Source organism: Chamaea fasciata, unplaced genomic scaffold, assembly GCF_029207755.1.
Source record: "Chamaea fasciata isolate MVZ Bird 193981 ecotype frontalis unplaced genomic scaffold, bChaFas1.0.hap1 SCAF_4, whole genome shotgun sequence".
Lineage (NCBI taxonomy): Eukaryota > Metazoa > Chordata > Aves > Passeriformes > Sylviidae > Chamaea > Chamaea fasciata.
The window spans coordinates 29,283,089-29,300,380 of NW_027094089.1; the positions used below are offsets into that span (position 1 = coordinate 29,283,089).

Below are 17,292 nucleotides of genomic sequence, written 5' to 3' on the forward strand. Positions count from 1 at the left end.
AGCTGCCTGCTGCACTTTCAGCAGCTCAAAGAATGTCACATATTTTTTTTTCCCTGGTTCCACACAAGATAACTGGATTAACTTCAACCTTGAGCTGATAAAAACAAGCCATAATAATAAAAAAAAGCCAAGATGACACAAACTATTTCTAGACATGTATTTCAATAGACAATGGAAATGGAAGAAAGTAGAGCACAGTACAATCATGGTAGGCGACATTTAAGCTTAAATCATTAAATCATAATTTTTTTTTACATTTTATTTGAGTTGTAAGATTTTGGCTATTGAATTAAAAGATTCCATAATCTTTCTAGCCCCACTTCACAAACAGCACAGGCTACCAATATAAAGTATATCCATAGACACACTGAATAATAAGTATAACTTGGCTACTACAGTGAACAAATCAGTAAGATGTTTTGATCACTATGCTACAAGACAACTCAGATAATCCCCATATTAGTAGCTTTCCAACATTTACGATAATGTTCAACTGAGCACAACATGAAATGAATTCAGTTCTCCTAGTAAAAGACAGTATATCCAAAAATCTGTGATCTTCAAATGAAGCACTATGTCTTGACAGATTAACATACAATCTTTTCTTTAAAGTAATATAGTTTACAAACAGATGTAACAAGTTTTATGTATTAACTATATTAATATGCCTTAGATTCTATAAACAGTACTTACTGAAGAATCATTCTTATAATAAAATGAAGCTGACAGTCTTAGCAACTTACAACATTTAAAGTGAAGTAAATTTTATCCCCCTCAAAGTGTGTTCAAAGTACTCAGTACTTGTCATACACATTTTAGTTTTTCTTTCCAATTATCTTTATTTTTGTGCATTTTCTCGATAGAGGTCATCTACCTTTTTTTTTTAAATCAGAGATCCACAGTTCTTTTCCAGTCCCATGTTCTGAATCCCAAATAACTTACGGTAAAAATACAAATTCTGTTTTGGAAGAAAACATACAAAATATACACTGCGTAGTGTGCGCACCTAAACATCTTGATTGTCAAGTAGTGCAAGTTTCCCCTTTGACATATACACTTCTTTGGTTTCAGAGACAATGATTTGTTTCACTGATCTTTGCTGATGCCATTTCTTGCCATTTTTGGCAGTCTTTGTCCCTTTGTGTAAGCGTGGTACCAGAAGTGGAGAAACAAGACTAAAAACATAGAGCCATAAAGCCAAATAATAAACATGAAAATTGGATACTGGTACGGACAATCATCCATAATGTAGATTTGTCCTATATGGACTGTAATCATAATAAACTGGACCTGGAGGGAAAAGGCAAAGAAAATAAGTACTTTTAAAATTAATTACAACCTTATTACAGAAGTTTAAAAAATTTCAGCATAGCTCGTTTACTGAAAAACAGATAGTAGGGGTGGAGTGGGGGGAAAGCAAGGAACAACAGGGACAACAATGCAAGTTCTTAATATGACACAGATGCATCTTTATAGCCCATCTCCCCAAAATACTACTCCACTGAAAAACAGGTTTACATAATAAAGGAAGAGAACTTCTGGGACAAACTAAGAAACTCATGGAAGGAGAATTTGGTTCTACCCTGACCAGTTCAGATAAAAAGGAAGGAGGCAGACAGTTTGTCCAGTGACAAATGGGAGGCTCCTTTTGAAAAATTAGCCAGAAAAAAACCCCAAAAAACAACAAAAGCAAGAAACCATTAAATGGTTAGGGAACAAGAGTTCCCACCTTCCCTCCACCACTGGCATGTGTCAAAACGACACTCCACACAAACTCCAAGTTAATAGTCCACTGGTAGTGCCTCCAGGTCAAAAGGACCAAGTTATAAATATTCAGGCTACATTGTTTAGAGTTGCACATGGTGACATGAACTATTCTACTAAAACCAGCCCTGGTGCAAGCAGACAGGGAGCTCCTTTACCTCCTCCATCAGCATTCTTGCTCATTCTAAGCCAATTGTTTGGCCAGAAACTGAATTTTGAAAATCCATCCATTAAATGAGGTGGGCATGAAAAGCACTCAGAAGAGCAACCTTTTGAAAGTGACCTAAAGCTGATGAAACACTTAACATAATTACTGCAAGAGTGGGTTTTAATGCTCTGGGTTGGAGAGAGGTTCATTTTTTAAACATAAACATTTTCTATGAAAGAACATCAAGTTCTAAAGAAACAGTTTTTTCCCTTTCCTTACTACATGTTACATGTACTTGTTACTAGTTACATGTGTATTCTGTACATTAATTGTATTTTCTTGGTGTAAATTTGTATTTTGATAATTTTTATACAAGCAATGAGTCTTGTAAATATATTTACCAGGTACTGCATAACTGAAAAGCTTATTTGACTAAATCTCTGATTACAGTGAAGACTGAAGTCAGCAGATTTAAATATATTACTGTGGAGAGCTCACACCTTTTGTTATCCTCAATTAAAACAATAGTAAATCTTACACCAACTGTAAGCTCTACACATGGGCATAACTAAAAGGACAAATTTATTGCATTAAATCTGTGTTAGCTACAATCAGGTTTTTGACAGGTGCATATGTCAAGGACAGTTACTCACAAGTTGTATAGTTGTCATGTACTTTTTCCACCACAAATATTTATGATAGGCTGGTCCCAAAGAACAGATTCCATAGTACGTGTACATGACAACATGCACAATACAGTTCAGCAAAGCATGAAATGTTCCTAAACCACCTGTAGAGAAACAAAACATAGTAGTAGCATTACAGCAGATATAAAAAGCCACTGAGGTCCTAGCAGATTGTTTTGAGCCAGGGCGTGAAAAAAACCTGTACCACAAAACCTAGGTTTGACTAACCCTCAAGGTATTTTACCTGAATTGGGTTGATACCTGTTCTGATGGGTCATATCAGTTTCTTGTCTCAGAAAAGGTTTACCTAAGCATTCCCAAAAAAGCAGTAAAACCCATCTGATCTAATTACTTGTAAAAACATTTTAGTGGAATTTTTTGTTCTTTGGGTTCATTTTTTTATTATTTTTTATTAAAACACATATTTGATAGAGACACAGAAAACTTAGTAGAAAGCATTCCTCTTGGTTTTTGCCTCCTTTCTAGACATCATGATGAACTTCAAAAAGTTGTAGAGGATAAGTAACAAGTCTCTTCTCAATACAGATTTCCAGATTCCCAGGGAATGAAATACAGTTTCAGACAGTATGTTTTTGTAATCGTGAACAAGGGTCTCACAAATCCAGTGTCGAACTCAAAAGATACTTAGAGTGAGAGGGAAACTTAAGTAGGGCCCATTTTGGGATAAATTTATGACTGAAACTGGTAACACATGAGCATTTCAAAGAACAAGTAAGGAAACACTTCCTTTTCCATTGGATTAACCATGGAGCTACATGATCCTGTTCAAAGTAGCTTTATTTTAATGAACGCAAGAAATTAGAGGTAAAACTGATCCAAGAAGCAGCAGACAGCAAAGTATTTTTAAAAGAAACATGGCCATGAAAACAATGATCATCAAAAAGAAAACAAGATGACATAAAAGGAGACATTTAGTGAGAAAAAAAGAGTGCTATTCTCCCATTAAGAATCATTCCAATTAAAAATAAAACATATTTTGTGTTTTTAGTAGCTCACACTAATCTTCCAGCTTGAGAAGGAATATCTCCTCCAGCTGTGATTGCAAACTTTCTTTGAAACTCAGCTATTTGTATTTTTAAAAATAATTTGAATGTTCTTACAGTTCAAATATACATACTTTTTTTGGCTTGTGCTGTGAACATTCAAAAGAAAAAATAAATAACTAAAGCAGAGGAAAAAGGAACCTACCGAACAGTACAAAAATATGCTCCAAAAAGCAATACTATAGTTAGCATGATTTTATAATTCTGTATTTATATCACATTAGAGAAAAAAACAGCATCTCCATCCAAAACTGTTGGTTTTTTTACAAACAGGTTGAAAACTTGACAGATGCTGCTGTTTAGAAGGACAAGCGCTGATGAAACTGAATACAAGGTAAACATCAGCAGGACTGAAATTCTTGGAAAAAAAATTAAACTCATCAAACAACAGTAAAAGAAAGATAAGTGTAAAGATAAGCAATAGAGTTTTTGGAATAAACACAGCTCTGCATAAATATGAGGGACTATTACTAGCGGAGGACAAAACAATTCTTGCACACTTTGCTAAAAGTATTTGTCAAATTGTCACATGGGAAATTTGAATCTGACGCAAAATCAGAAGCCTGTAGCTGGTATACTGATCCACCATCCAGATAAAAAGGAGAAAGTTAATCACCTATAAGTGGAAAATTTTCAAGGTTGAAGAGGAGGGACTGCTATTTGCTGCAGGTTTCCCTTTGCAGACCTATAAACACACTGGGGTGTGTAAAATAAAACCATTCAGTTTTAATGTTAACTTAATACCAGTCACTCAGCAAGATCTGAAAAATACAGAATCAATCCACCACTTTCCTATTAACAGAAACTCAACAAATACAAGAAAAGTATATCCATTTATACACAAGGAAAAGCTGCACACTGGAAAAGTTCACAAGATCTATAAATTTTCTGGAGTGCTTTCTGGACCAAACAGACACTAACAGATCAGATTGAAGAGCAATGGAACAACTGCTTCAGCAATTTTGCAGCAAAAAAAAGAAAAAACACAAAACATGTTTCCAGGTATACATGTATGAAACCCCACTATTTCTCAGTAGAAACTCCTAAAAAAGCCTAAGCTGTCCCAGAAATGGATTTATACATGACTATGCATTTCCCCACTCTGTGCTTTTCAGACTATTCTCATGGCAAGTTGTATTTATTAGTGGTGCACACTGATAATGTGGCATAGGAAAATGCATGCAAAGACACATCAAGCAAAAAAGGAGGAAGTGAAGGTAAGCTGATAGTGGTAGAAGAATTTAAATTCAAAATAATTTAAATATGTTTCTTTAATAAAGAAGGCCCAGAAAAATATTTCTTTAGTTTTGTGAAAGCTGAAGTATCAGGTGTAAATAATCCCACACATGCTACCTAAAGCCAGTAAAAGAATCTGCAAAAAAGACTGAATAATTTCTCAAACAGGAAAAAAATAAAAGAAAAAAAATGAACACAGTCCTCCCCTCCACTTCAGTTCTAACATTATAGAGGGCAAAATGGTTATGAAGTCAACAGAGTTATTTGCTTCATGTATCTCCTCCAGCACTTATGATTTTTCAATGACTTCTCTTTTTCCTCTAATAACGTTTTTTGCTTGTACCCAACTCTCTTCTCTGCACCTCTTCCTCCCATAAGAAATCAACACTGAATAAAATGCTGTCAGATAGGAAAAATGAGTAATCCCCACCCATTTAAATAATTATGGTGATCTCAGTTGTTCCATAAAATACTGCAGAAGTCCATATTGAAAAACACTGATGTTTCCAATATGTTTAATTCTAGGGGTTTTTTTGTTTGTTTTTTGTTTTGGGTTTTTTTTTGGTCTACCATAGGTAACTTTCACTACCAGAAGGTATGTTCACCTTTAACTCCACTCTCTCTCCATACCTGCAGCAAATTTGACTCCAAACCACCAGGTCCATGGCATGATGGAATGATGAAAGACATGCAGGAATGTAACTTGGTTGTTTTTCTTACGCAGCACAAAAAATATCTGAAACAGAATTTAATTTTAATGAACAGAATGCTACAGAAGATAATCAAGCCCAACATATTTAAAGAAAAATGTACACATCAGTGCTGGCTGCTCACTACTATACATTTAGGAATTCTTCATAGTTACAGTGCTGGGCAAAGAACAAAAGCTTAGTGAGTGTCTGGCTATGAAAACTAGTTTTCAAAAAAACTTAAAACCAGTAAGGAAAATCCACCTGTGAAATCTCAAAAGCCAAGGCAAGCTTTGAAACCAAATGTCAAAGGTTGAGTCATCTCCTATATGTGCAAAAAACTGTAAGACGGACTTGCTTGGATTAAGAAGTCGCTAGAGGCATCAGATTTTAAGTGCCCTGAACTCTTAATGAAAGGCCATTTGAGAAAATTAACTGAAGGACTAACAGTAGAAAATACTATAGTAGAGAAATAGCACTTTACTATGAACTCTGACTTAGCTACCACTGGAAAACATCGAAATGATACAGAATATATGTAGATATTCTCAATTGATATTGACAGGCCCCCTTTAAAGAACAGGCATCAAGGGAAATGTTGAGGGAAAACAGCAAAAAAACTGTAAGGAGAAGTTGGGTCATGGAAAGGGTAGTATCAGATGGCAAGCAAATAAACACAGAAGAAAAGAAGTCTGGTATGCCAGAGAAAACATTTCGAATCAGCAGATATAAATACAGCTAAGAAATTACTTTTGCACTAAAACAAAAAAGCTGATGAGAAACATGTATCTAATTGTCCATATTCAAACAAAACAGATTTTTTTAAAAAAGCAGGCTCAGGACTAATTAAAAAGAAGCAGTCTATCCTGTGGAGAATAGAGGCAAATATAGCAATATACTTGTCAGGCTTTTCCAGTTTTAGCATTCCAGACACTTCCATTACCATTCCATTTGGTTTAGTCAGTAAGATCTTCCAGTGTTGAATCATGAACATTTGCAGACAAAAAGTCTGATGGCCAGCTTTGCTCAGAGGATGTAGAACATCCTCACTGCTCATGAGTCAGCTCCTGAACCACTACTATTGTGCCCCAAACAATAGCGCAAAACAGAACTGCAGCTAATTCCAACACTCAGAAGCTTGTTTGAAATTATCTCAGTCAGTCCTATCTGGTGCCAGTCTTGGGAAGATGGCTGCTGGTGGTGAACGAGGTCTGCATTCTGTTTCAATGCACTGCTGCTCAGACTTTCTTTATACAGGTTAGAGTGCCAGCCTGACATCAAACATCTCTATAGTCACAACACTCAAGACAATCTCAGGAACTGAGAGCAAGTAGGTATGGCAATTTTGTCCTACATTCAGAGCTGTTGATGACATGAATGGGGGAGATAAAATCTGAAGATGATGTGAAAAAATATATTCAGTGTGATCAACTGTTTTTTATCTACAGTGTTGAGAAAAGCATTGCCATAGCATAACAGATTAGTGTACTCAGCTGTTAAACAGACAAGTTATCCAGACTTCCTAAATATTTAAAGGTGTGTTCCCTCAGTAACATTTTTCCTGATAATGATAGAAGAACAGTGTAAAAAGAGAATAAGATATGAAGAGATGATAGGGGTAAACACTGTGATGGTATTCTAATAATTGAAGATTGGAGGACTAAATAAAAAGCAACTTAGATCCTCAGCCCTGAACAGCACCAGTTCTGCTGTGAAAAGGAAACAGAACCACTTTTTTTTATTAGGCTACAAATACTTACAGTGTCTAATAATTCAATGAACTTGGAAAAGAAGTAAAGCCAACATGTTCTCACCATCTGCAAGAGTAAAAATCAAACTGTCAAAACATAAAAGTCATAAACAAAACTAAGCCGGACAAATTAGTATCTATATAAAGGAAAGTACTGGGTCAAGTGATGTTCCAAGGTTGACAGAAATATTTAAATGTATAGTTTGATTGTTTTTTCTTTAATAACACAAAGCAATTTTTAAACTTAAAGGAATTTTAAAACCAACAAAAACAAGCCAATGAATTCCTTGCCTCTTTCTTTCTCCCAGTCAACCAACCAACCCATCCCTCCAGTTAACTCACAAACTGTACATTATGCAAGAGAGCATTTCCATTTAGTGCATTTCACTCTATAACAGTGCATTCAAAAAGCATACTGTTCAAAAAGCATTTCTAAAAAAAATAAATGTATAACATACTACTTTGAACAACCTGGTCTAGTGGAAGGTGTCCTCGCTCCTATCAAGGACATTAGAACTAGATGATCTCCAAGGTCACTTCCAACCCAAACCATTCTATTGTTCCGTGGTAACAATTTGCCTTTGTCTTTGGCAACTTACTCTTAGAGCTGTTGGTGACCTTGAGTAGTCAACGATATCACACCGGAATGAGTATCCTGTGGCCCAGCCTGACATAAGAAACTGGAGGAAAGAAAAGGGCAAAGATTAACTTTATATCTTTTGAAAAATTCATTAATTTTGGATTACTTTTGCAATCACTAAGCAGGAGGGGAAAAACAATACTAAAAACACCTTAAATCAGCAACTTTGTCAATCATCTACCTGTGTGTGGGATAGCTACCACAAAAATCCTTTGCTGTTGCAGATTAATGAATTTCTAATTCCAGGACCACACCCATAGACAAGAATTTTCTTTCAACACCCATTATTTCAACATTAGTAACTAAAGAGAAGAGAGAGATGCATCTCAAAACCAGTGTTAAAAAACAACTTACTGTGTAAGTAAGACCACAAAACCAAATATAATTCTTTTGAACATTGCTATCACAGCTAACTATCTTAATACAAAAATGATTACAACACAGCGTCTTAATACTCTAACAAAACCAGTACAACAGAAAGCTATTGCTAATTATCATTAAAGACAAGGAACAAATCAATACGCATGATGTACATTTAATATCATAGTTTCTAAAATTCTGCTTAGTTAAACTTCATTAGTTAAACTTCTGGTTTAATTAGTTTTCCACTCATATGAGTGCCGAGAAGCTACAACTGAGAGCACACACATGACCGAAGGACTATATGTGCCAAATACAGCATAATCTTTTCTCTTGAAATATATTAAATCTTGAGCAAGAGCAACAATATTAGTATTATACTTGGCTTATTCTACTGCCAGCCATTATGACATCTGTATTTTAAATCTTTATGATGCTTCTCATTATCACCATCCACTCATGCATGGTAAGAGCTTCACCTCTCCTAACAGAAGCAGGCTTTCATCCTTTTAACTTCCTGAAAGAACTGATTGCTTTAAAAAAGCCCCTTTTTTTGGAACACCAGCAAAACAGCACAGTACTAAAACACCCATCAAATGACTTGGTTCCAAAAAGGGAAACAATCATCTTCTTGCTGACCACCAGACAACATAGCAGAAATTCAATCGGTTATACTCCATGCACTCTTTCATGAAATTGCAACATGGAAGTCTTGACAGCAGACTTATTCAATACCTTGCCAGTGTTAGACACTAACAGAAGTTTAATTTTTCTCTTTTATTGTTTCTTTGTGGGTTTTTTGGTGGTATTTAGTTCATTTGTTCCAGAGGTTCATAACTAAAACCAAACTTGGAACCAAATTCCAAAATGAAATTCGTCAATTTTTTAAAAAAATATCTAAATAGCAAAAGCATTCATCTTGTTCACCACTTTCCACACAACAGTCATGACACAAAGTAGCTGCTACTGCAGTGCCTTTAGAGAGGTTAGAAGAAATGTCAGGTAGCTCACTGTAACTCACGGTAAGATTCATGTAAATTAAGCTAACAGGAACATATCCTGCCAGTTTGGCACAATGATCTGACAACTTTTTATTACTAGTTTTCCAAACCTCAAATAGCCCTGACAGTCACGCACAGGGTCAGTACTAGCACAGTGATGCTTCACCAGGCAAACGTGTAAGGCTGTCATTCACATGATAGCATCAACAAATAGCAACACTTCAAAAAACCCCACCAAATCCCAACAAACAAGTAAAGCCCAACAGCAGCAAAATCTCAACACTGCTTTTGAAATAAAAGAGAATTTGCTATTTTGGGGTTGTGAGGAAAATCAGTGTTAAAGATACTCATAATTTGGGCTTGGTGGGGAAAGCAGGGGGTAGAGGTTGGAGGGTTTTTGTTTAGATGGGTTTTGTTTGTTCATTTAAAGGATAAAAATGCCTTGGATTAGATTTTGTTAACCCCTGTCAATGATTTCTGTCATTTAAAAGACAGATCTAGTGGAAGATTATTTCACAGTATACATACTCTATACAGTGTTTGAAACATCAGTTGTTGTTCCTTCCCCTTAAGGGCAGGTTGTCACACTATCACCAAGTAGAACAGAAACAATTACAAAATGCTAAGAAAAGCATACTGTCTGCTTTACCTGTCACAGTACAATGAATTTAAAAGATGAAAACTTTAAACTTTTTTAATTATGTATAATGACACAAAATGTTTCATGTTCTCTCTTTCTGGGTATGGCTTACTCCCTTTTTCCAAGAATTACAAGTTTAGCATACAGCTTGGAGGAATATAATTACTCCTATGACATTAATATTTTTTTTGATAATTGCAGTTTGGGAATTATATTAATGAATTTATTAGAAGTTAGTTGTTAAAGACATGAAATATATAAATACATTACAAACATAGTACTTACTTCATAAGTCATATATAAAGAGAGGGCTACCACACTAAAATTATAAAACGTCATGATCTGCCTGAGTTCAAAAGGTTTTTTATTTTCCATGAGTTTGGGTCCCAAGGAGGTGACAAAATAAACGTAGGTTCCAATGATGAAAGTTGTTGGAAAAGGTGAAGACATGAGTGGCCAGCCTTCCAGTCTTGGATCTAGAGGGGGTGGGGGAAGAAAAAGAAAAAAAATCAGATGTCTACAGTACTTACTTAAACAGCTACAGAAAAGAATTTCATTCATGATGTTCTGGGTTTTTCTGTCACCATTCACATTTCAGAGTCCATTCACCTCAAATCCATACTGACTGGATAACATGATTTAACCCATGTAGGATTCAGTGCTTCTTTCTTCACATATAATGAAAAGGAGACACAGAATCATGAGTGACATGATTTTCTGTCTTTAGAGCATGACAAAGCACACACTTTCATGTGACAAGAAAGTTATAATACAACAAGCAAATGTTGCAAGTTACCCCACAGTTATGCCAGAGAGCTGTATTGCAGAGGCACCTCCTCCTAAGCACACCCCACTCCCTTCTCCCTGCAGATGAGACTGGCAGGTATTTCATTTGAGCATCACCATGATTCCACTGCACCCTTCTGTGGTTTATCACAGAGTCCCAGATCACATTTCTCCATAAGCAGGTGAACTGATACAAACCTCATGTAATTTTTATTTTCTTTAATTTTTTTATTCTTTTGAAAGATTCAGTTCAGAATGATCCCAAACTTAACTACTGACTCAGTAAACTGTTGCTTTCATGGTTTGCTGTTGTATTTTAAGGGTAAAATTACACTACGGGTATTTTCGTCAAGTGTTTAATTCATAGCCAAAGGTTTCAAGTCAGCGAATTTTCAACCCACAGCAGTCAAGCAACCTTTCACCCATGAGACCCTCTCATGTGGTTAACAGCCACTAGTAGTGTGAAAACAGATTGAGGAGGAGAGCACATTACAATGCTGCTCACAGCTTATAATGTGCCAGTGCCACTGCCCACAGACCAACGAGGACTGTGACCCACAGCATGAGGAATCTGCTTGTGTGCACTGCAAGAGAACCACCATTTCTTTACAACTGACTGTTTTTGTTGTATCCACCCTTGCTCTGCTCCTACCAAACCCTTCCTGCTTTCTCCCCAGCCTGAATCCTGAGAAAACCACATTCCACCACTAACACTATGATACAAAATGCCAAACACAAGCACTGTTGGGTATGGAGACTACTCAGGTTCTGGAGTCATGGATAGCGCAGCAGAAAAGCTTACTCCGTCCCAACCTACTTCACCGCATGAGCCATACTGATTAAACTCCCCACTCGCTTGCAGGCTGTGCTTTGACCCAAGAAAAGTAGTGCTCAGCTATGCTGAAAAAGACCTATCAGTAATCTTATCTATCAAACCTTAACCACTTCTCAATTTTTTTCCAGGAATTAGCTAATTCCTGTCACTATCTGTCTACCACAGTGAGCAACACTGAGACTGATGGGTTTTAACCCCAAAATTGAGGTCTTCTCTATCAGCTTTTGGTAAGCATAAGAATAACAACAGTGGCAACATAAAAGCAAAGTGTGATTAATATCCCTTACTAACTGCAACAAGAGACTAACATCCCTTTTCAAAGTACCACTGTGACAGACTTAATTACTCTGAGGATTAATTTCAAATACTGAAACTTATCCCAGCTTGGTTTTTTGTTTTTTTTTTTTTTTTCCTTTTGCAAAAGCAAAATGCAGTAACACCATATGCCTGCATTAATTAACTGATAAAATGCAATTATTTGGTAATGAAAAAGAGTTAAAACTATACATTCAGCACCATAGGAAAAACTCAGACTATATATTCAGGCAGCCTGAGACACTGATGGAAGAATCACTGTCTGCACTTTATTTACTCTGAGTTTATATCCATAAACTACCTGAGTTTTGTTTACTTCCTATTTTAAAATGCAGAAGCTAGACTGCCATGTTAATTGGTAACCTGGCAAGTCTTATAAATATTCACAGGATGACAAAGCTACTTCTAAGTTGATAAACAGCACACCTTGCATAGCTGCACATTGCTATTCAAAATTATTGGGAGTTAGTAAGTTTTAGATTTAAATGACTCACCAGCATCTTTAATCCATTCATCATACAGTAGTATAGCCTTTGATGTCAGATTGCTAAAGGCCATTTTCACTTGATTTTTATGATGCTGCCTGCAGAAAACAAACCAAAACAGAAATACAGATTTTTGTCAATAAAGAAAGATTAATAAAGTTTTTTGGGAAAGAGTTTCAGGAAACAAAGTGTTAAAAAAAGAGAAAAGGCTAACAGAGCACCATATGTGAAATACCGATCAGGAAGCATTAGCTGGCAACATCCCACTATCCTTGGGTCTAATTTATAGCAGAGCTGTTATGCACAACAATATGATTTTACAATCTCTACATACAAACCAAGTGCTTCCGTGCCATAAAGTGTTATCTCAAGAAACTGTGCTGTGGTTAACCATTACAGTTAAGAGGTAAATATGAATAAACAGCAGATGCTTAAATTATTTTTTATCACCATCTCCACCTAAAGTCCAAGCTGCTGATATATGAGGAAGTTCAGCTTTGCAACATTTATTATTGAAAAAAAAATCTAAATAAGAAGTATTTCTAAGGTATGTGGGAAGGAGAAAAGGTATCAACATGTCAGCAAACTCCTTTTAAATACAATAATTAGCCATGTTATAATTAGTATGCAAATCCCACTCTGATGAATCAACTGTTTCCACACCAGAATCATGGAATGTCATAGTACCAATGGCAATACCATTAACCCACAAAATTTATCCAGCACATCCACTTTGCATGCAGTACCTCCTACTTATGTAAAACTTTTCAGAGAAGTATGCTTATATGAATACTGATTTTTTCCCCACTATCAAGTACTCATCGGCCCTTCCCTTGCCCCAACCCCCCTAGAAAATACCTTTTAAAAATCCCAGCACATTTGACAGTGGTTCTCCCTTATCCACTCAGTGTCTCACTTTACCACATGAATTCTCTCAATACCCCTGTGCAATCTTCACACTGTGTTCACCTTTATTAGTAATATTTATTTATTATTTCAGACTGCAGCACACCTTGATAACCAGCTCCCTTCCTCTGGCAACCCTTCTGCATCTCCTCCAGGCTAAGCCAGCTGCAAGTTGAGAGAGCCAGTTCTTCCCTCATGATAGTAATGCATCTCTCTCCTCAGATCTCCCCACTATCATCTTGTCATTTATCTTCACCTTCACAGTCCAGAAAAACCATTTCACCCTTATTTTCACTTCTACAAGTACATCCTGTTCATCACCATTTTGCGGGAATTTTTAGCCACTACACTCACCCTTCATTGCAAGATGCAACACAGACAAGCTTGCCTCCATTAGAGTTCACTCGATCTACCTCATCTCCATTCTCATTTTGCTGCCCACTTGTTTTCCTGGTTGCACTTCTGTCCGGTGTCTCTGAATATCTGAAACCACCACCAATTTCACGTTTGGAAAATACTCCCTCTGCAAGTCTCTTTTAAATTCACATTTTCTAGAAATATCACCCTCCAGCATCAGCATTTCCCAACTCAATGTCACGGCCTTCACACTGACCATTTTCATGCATCCTGTATTCATATCACAACATTTGCTTCAGCACTCTATGCTGATAAAGGTGCTGACAAAACAAGAAGTAGGGGGCATCTTCTTTCTTTAATAATGGAAACTTCTTTACTAATGGAAACTTCTTTACTAATGAGGAACACTCTTGCGTTTGACACTAGCAATCACATGAGAGAAAGGATTTTATGGTTAGAGGCAAATTATAAATATTATTGTCACCTTGCTCCATAAGCCAACTATGGATGATATCAAACACTCGTAAATCCAACCTTGTCCTGAACACCAGGTACTTCAGAGTGCTCAACTGTGACAGCCAAGCAATTCAGCCATAACTGGTGCTGGGGAGGAACTGTTAAAAATGTTTACTTTATAAATAACTATTGTATTAAACTGTTAGACAGATTACAATAAATTTTCCTGTTAATCCAGTATTCTTTCAGACACATGAGAACAGTCTGTCAAGAGAAATGGCATGGCAAACTGAAAATACTTCATGCAGTGGTTATAACAGAATTCTACCCAAGCCCACAGAAACCTTGTGCAGAGTATTGCTCAATATTTCAACAAATATATTCACTCAGTACAAACAATCATAATATATTTAACTGGTTCTTTGGTAAGAAAAGTAGCTTACTGATTTCACTGCCACTCAGTATTCCCATGCTCACATTATTGGAACTCAGACTGGCTAGCTCAACATGCTGACCAAGACCAAAGTTAAAAAAGAAATCTGCTTCAAAACATGCTCTTAAATTCCAGAAAATTCTGTGTAGATTCTGGCACTAAATCAATTGCCATTTAATAGCCATGTATTTGGTTTGCATAGCCAAGTAGTGGGGGGACTACAAGGTGGCTTCTGTGAGAAGCTGTGACAAGCTTCCTCAGTGTCCAGCAGAGCCAGTCTCTGGTGGCTCCAAAGATGGATGTGCCACTGACTAAGGCTGGGCCAATCAGAAATGGCGGTAATGCCTCTGTGATAACAGATGTAAGAAGAAAAAAACACCTAACATTTGTGCAGTTTTAATTGCCACCAGAGAAGAGCAGAGTGAGAAGAGGAGAGAGGAACAGCCCTGCAGACACCAAGGTCAGTGCAAAAGGAAGGGACAGAAGCTGCTCCAGGCACCAGAGCTGAGGTTCCCATGCAGCTCCTGGCGCAGACATGGTGAGGCAGCTGTGCCCCTGCAGCCCATGGAGGCCCCTGGGGATGCAGAGATCCCCCTGCAGCCCCTGGGGGAGACCCATGCCGGAGCAGGTGTATGCCTGAGATGAGGCTGTGAACCCATGGAACGAGAAGGCCACACTGGAGCAGGCTGTGCCTGAAGGATGCACCCCATGAAAGAGTAATCCACATTGCAGCAGCTCATGCAGCAAACTGTGTGGGATGGACTTGCATTGAAGAAGTTCATGGAGAACTGTCTCCTACAGCAGAGACACCACACAGGACCAGGGGAAAGACTCGTCTCCCTTGGCAGCAGCAGAAACAATGTGAACTGACTACAACTGCCATTCCCCATCTCCCCACCACTCTGGAGGCAGAAGGCAGGGCTGGGAAGGAGAGAAGGGCAGAGGGAAGGTGTTTTAAGTTTTCATTTTACTTCTTATTATCATGCTCTGATTTACTAAGCACTAAATTCAATTGTTATCTTTAATTCAAGTCTGTTTTGCCTGTTAATTGGTGAGGGATCTTTCCCAATCCTTATCTTAACACCTGAACCTTTTGTTGTATTTTCTCTCCCCTGTCCAGCTGTGAAGGGGAGTGAGAGAGAGGTTTTGGTGGGCATCTGGCACCCAGACAGGGTCAACCCACTACAACGGGCTTGGGGTGCTAGTTGTTACACCCTCTTACAGTTGTCACTCAACAACTGCAAACTCACAAGTAGACAGTTCATTACAATTACCAACCTGACTTCTCAACTTCACTTTAATTTTTGCATCAGAAGTCAGACATACATGCTGTCAGCATTAAATAACAACTCTTTTACCTGCGCGGCATTAGGGCCAAATACAAGATTTTTATCTGGAATCAGACTATTTCCAATAGATTTCTTCTAGTTGTAGTAGAAAGGCAGATGATGAAAATAGTAAGACTGGCTCCTGCCATACATGATGGTGACGGGTGTGTCCCACCTCTCCTCACCTCAGCATCCACAGCTCCTCCTCCTTTAAAACAGTCCTCAAATGTTTCGATAGCAGAGGTTCTCAGCCTTCAAGATTTCTTTTCTGTTCATAATCAAGCAAGATACAACTCCACTACAGTTACCGAACTTCTTCTGAAAGTTTCTGGAGTTCAGTAACTTGAGAGAAGGATTTACACAAGAAGTAGCCCCCACACAATAGTGACTGATCAATTAATCTGAATCTAAAGGTAAGCAAAATACAGTAAGTTAACTCCCGTTACTTTAAGAAATAATGTCTGCAAGAAAGACAGTGCTGTTCAGAACTTTCCTACCTTTAAAAGATTTTAAACCAACTTTTATATATGACATTACTACTTTACTTTCAATGTGCTTTACAATTCTACCTATTTTCTTAACTAGCTACCCAGTTTCCCTTCATATATCCACTTCTGTGAACAATAATTTACATTAATGTTAGGTTCTCAGGATAATTTTTTTGTTAACCACCTACAAAAAGAGAGTTAATGGCAGCATAAAAAATATTTTGTCTTACCCTTTTACACTTATTCACACACATTCATACACACTGGAAAATAGTATGATCAAGGCCTGCTTTTTTTTTTTAAGAGAAGAGTGAAAAAAAAAGGAAATCACATGCCTAAATGCAAGATAAACAACTAGCTTGCGCTTCATCAAAAAAACCCCAAACCATTTTTGAAAGAATTTTTTTAATAGTACAACTGTGTTGTTAAGAAGTAAACTCATAATGCTTTGACCATAATGCAATCTTCCAAAATGTTTGGCAGTTTTGTAGGCTACAGAAATTATCTTTTAAATGTGAGACTGGAAAGAATTCACCTGAAGGGTCAAAGACTTGGGGCCAGAGAAGGCCATTTGTTAAATACAGTTTTAGTTCTTTATACTAAAAACTCATCTGCCCATTATGCATTTGTATAGCCATAGTTCAGTCAGAAAAATATACATTTGGTTTACCTACCTGCCAATGTACTTATAGAATCAGTACACCAGTACTTTTATTTCCAATCTTCCCCTTTCTGCTCATATCAAAATTTAAAAATGCCATTAAAATGCACAATAGGTTGTCCAGTATGTAGCAAACTCTCTCAAGATTAGGTAACACTAGCAGACTAATTTTCAAAATTGGGTTATTTTAAACAATTCATTGCAATCAATTTACATAAACTGAAAAATGTAGTCATATAAGTAGTCTGCCCAGCTTGAAAAGTT

The 17,292-nt window shown here is 36.9% G+C and overlaps 1 protein-coding gene across 4 annotated transcripts in view; it reads right to left on the reverse strand.

Annotated features, from left to right (window-relative positions):
• Positions 1 to 143: 143 nt before the first annotated feature.
• ELOVL7 (ELOVL fatty acid elongase 7) overlaps positions 144 to 17,292 on the reverse strand; it is a 32,068-nt gene continuing 14,919 nt past the window's right edge. For 3 of the 4 annotated variants that reach the window (XM_066182365.1, XM_066182364.1, XM_066182366.1), the window contains exons 2-8: positions 12,409 to 12,497; positions 10,264 to 10,454; positions 7,937 to 8,017; positions 7,348 to 7,404; positions 5,529 to 5,634; positions 2,566 to 2,702; positions 144 to 1,290 (exon numbers count right to left, since the gene is read on the reverse strand). In XM_066182365.1, the coding sequence (XP_066038462.1) occupies positions 1,087 to 1,290; positions 2,566 to 2,702; positions 5,529 to 5,634; positions 7,348 to 7,404; positions 7,937 to 8,017; positions 10,264 to 10,454; positions 12,409 to 12,472 (840 nt within the window). In that variant the 5' untranslated portion in view covers positions 12,473 to 12,497 and the 3' untranslated portion in view covers positions 144 to 1,086. Of the gene's footprint in view, positions 1,291 to 2,565; positions 2,703 to 5,528; positions 5,635 to 7,347; positions 7,405 to 7,936; positions 8,018 to 10,263; positions 10,455 to 10,508; positions 10,569 to 12,408; positions 12,498 to 17,292 lie in introns of those variants that run through there. The other variant, XM_066182367.1, reaches the window with a different exon arrangement.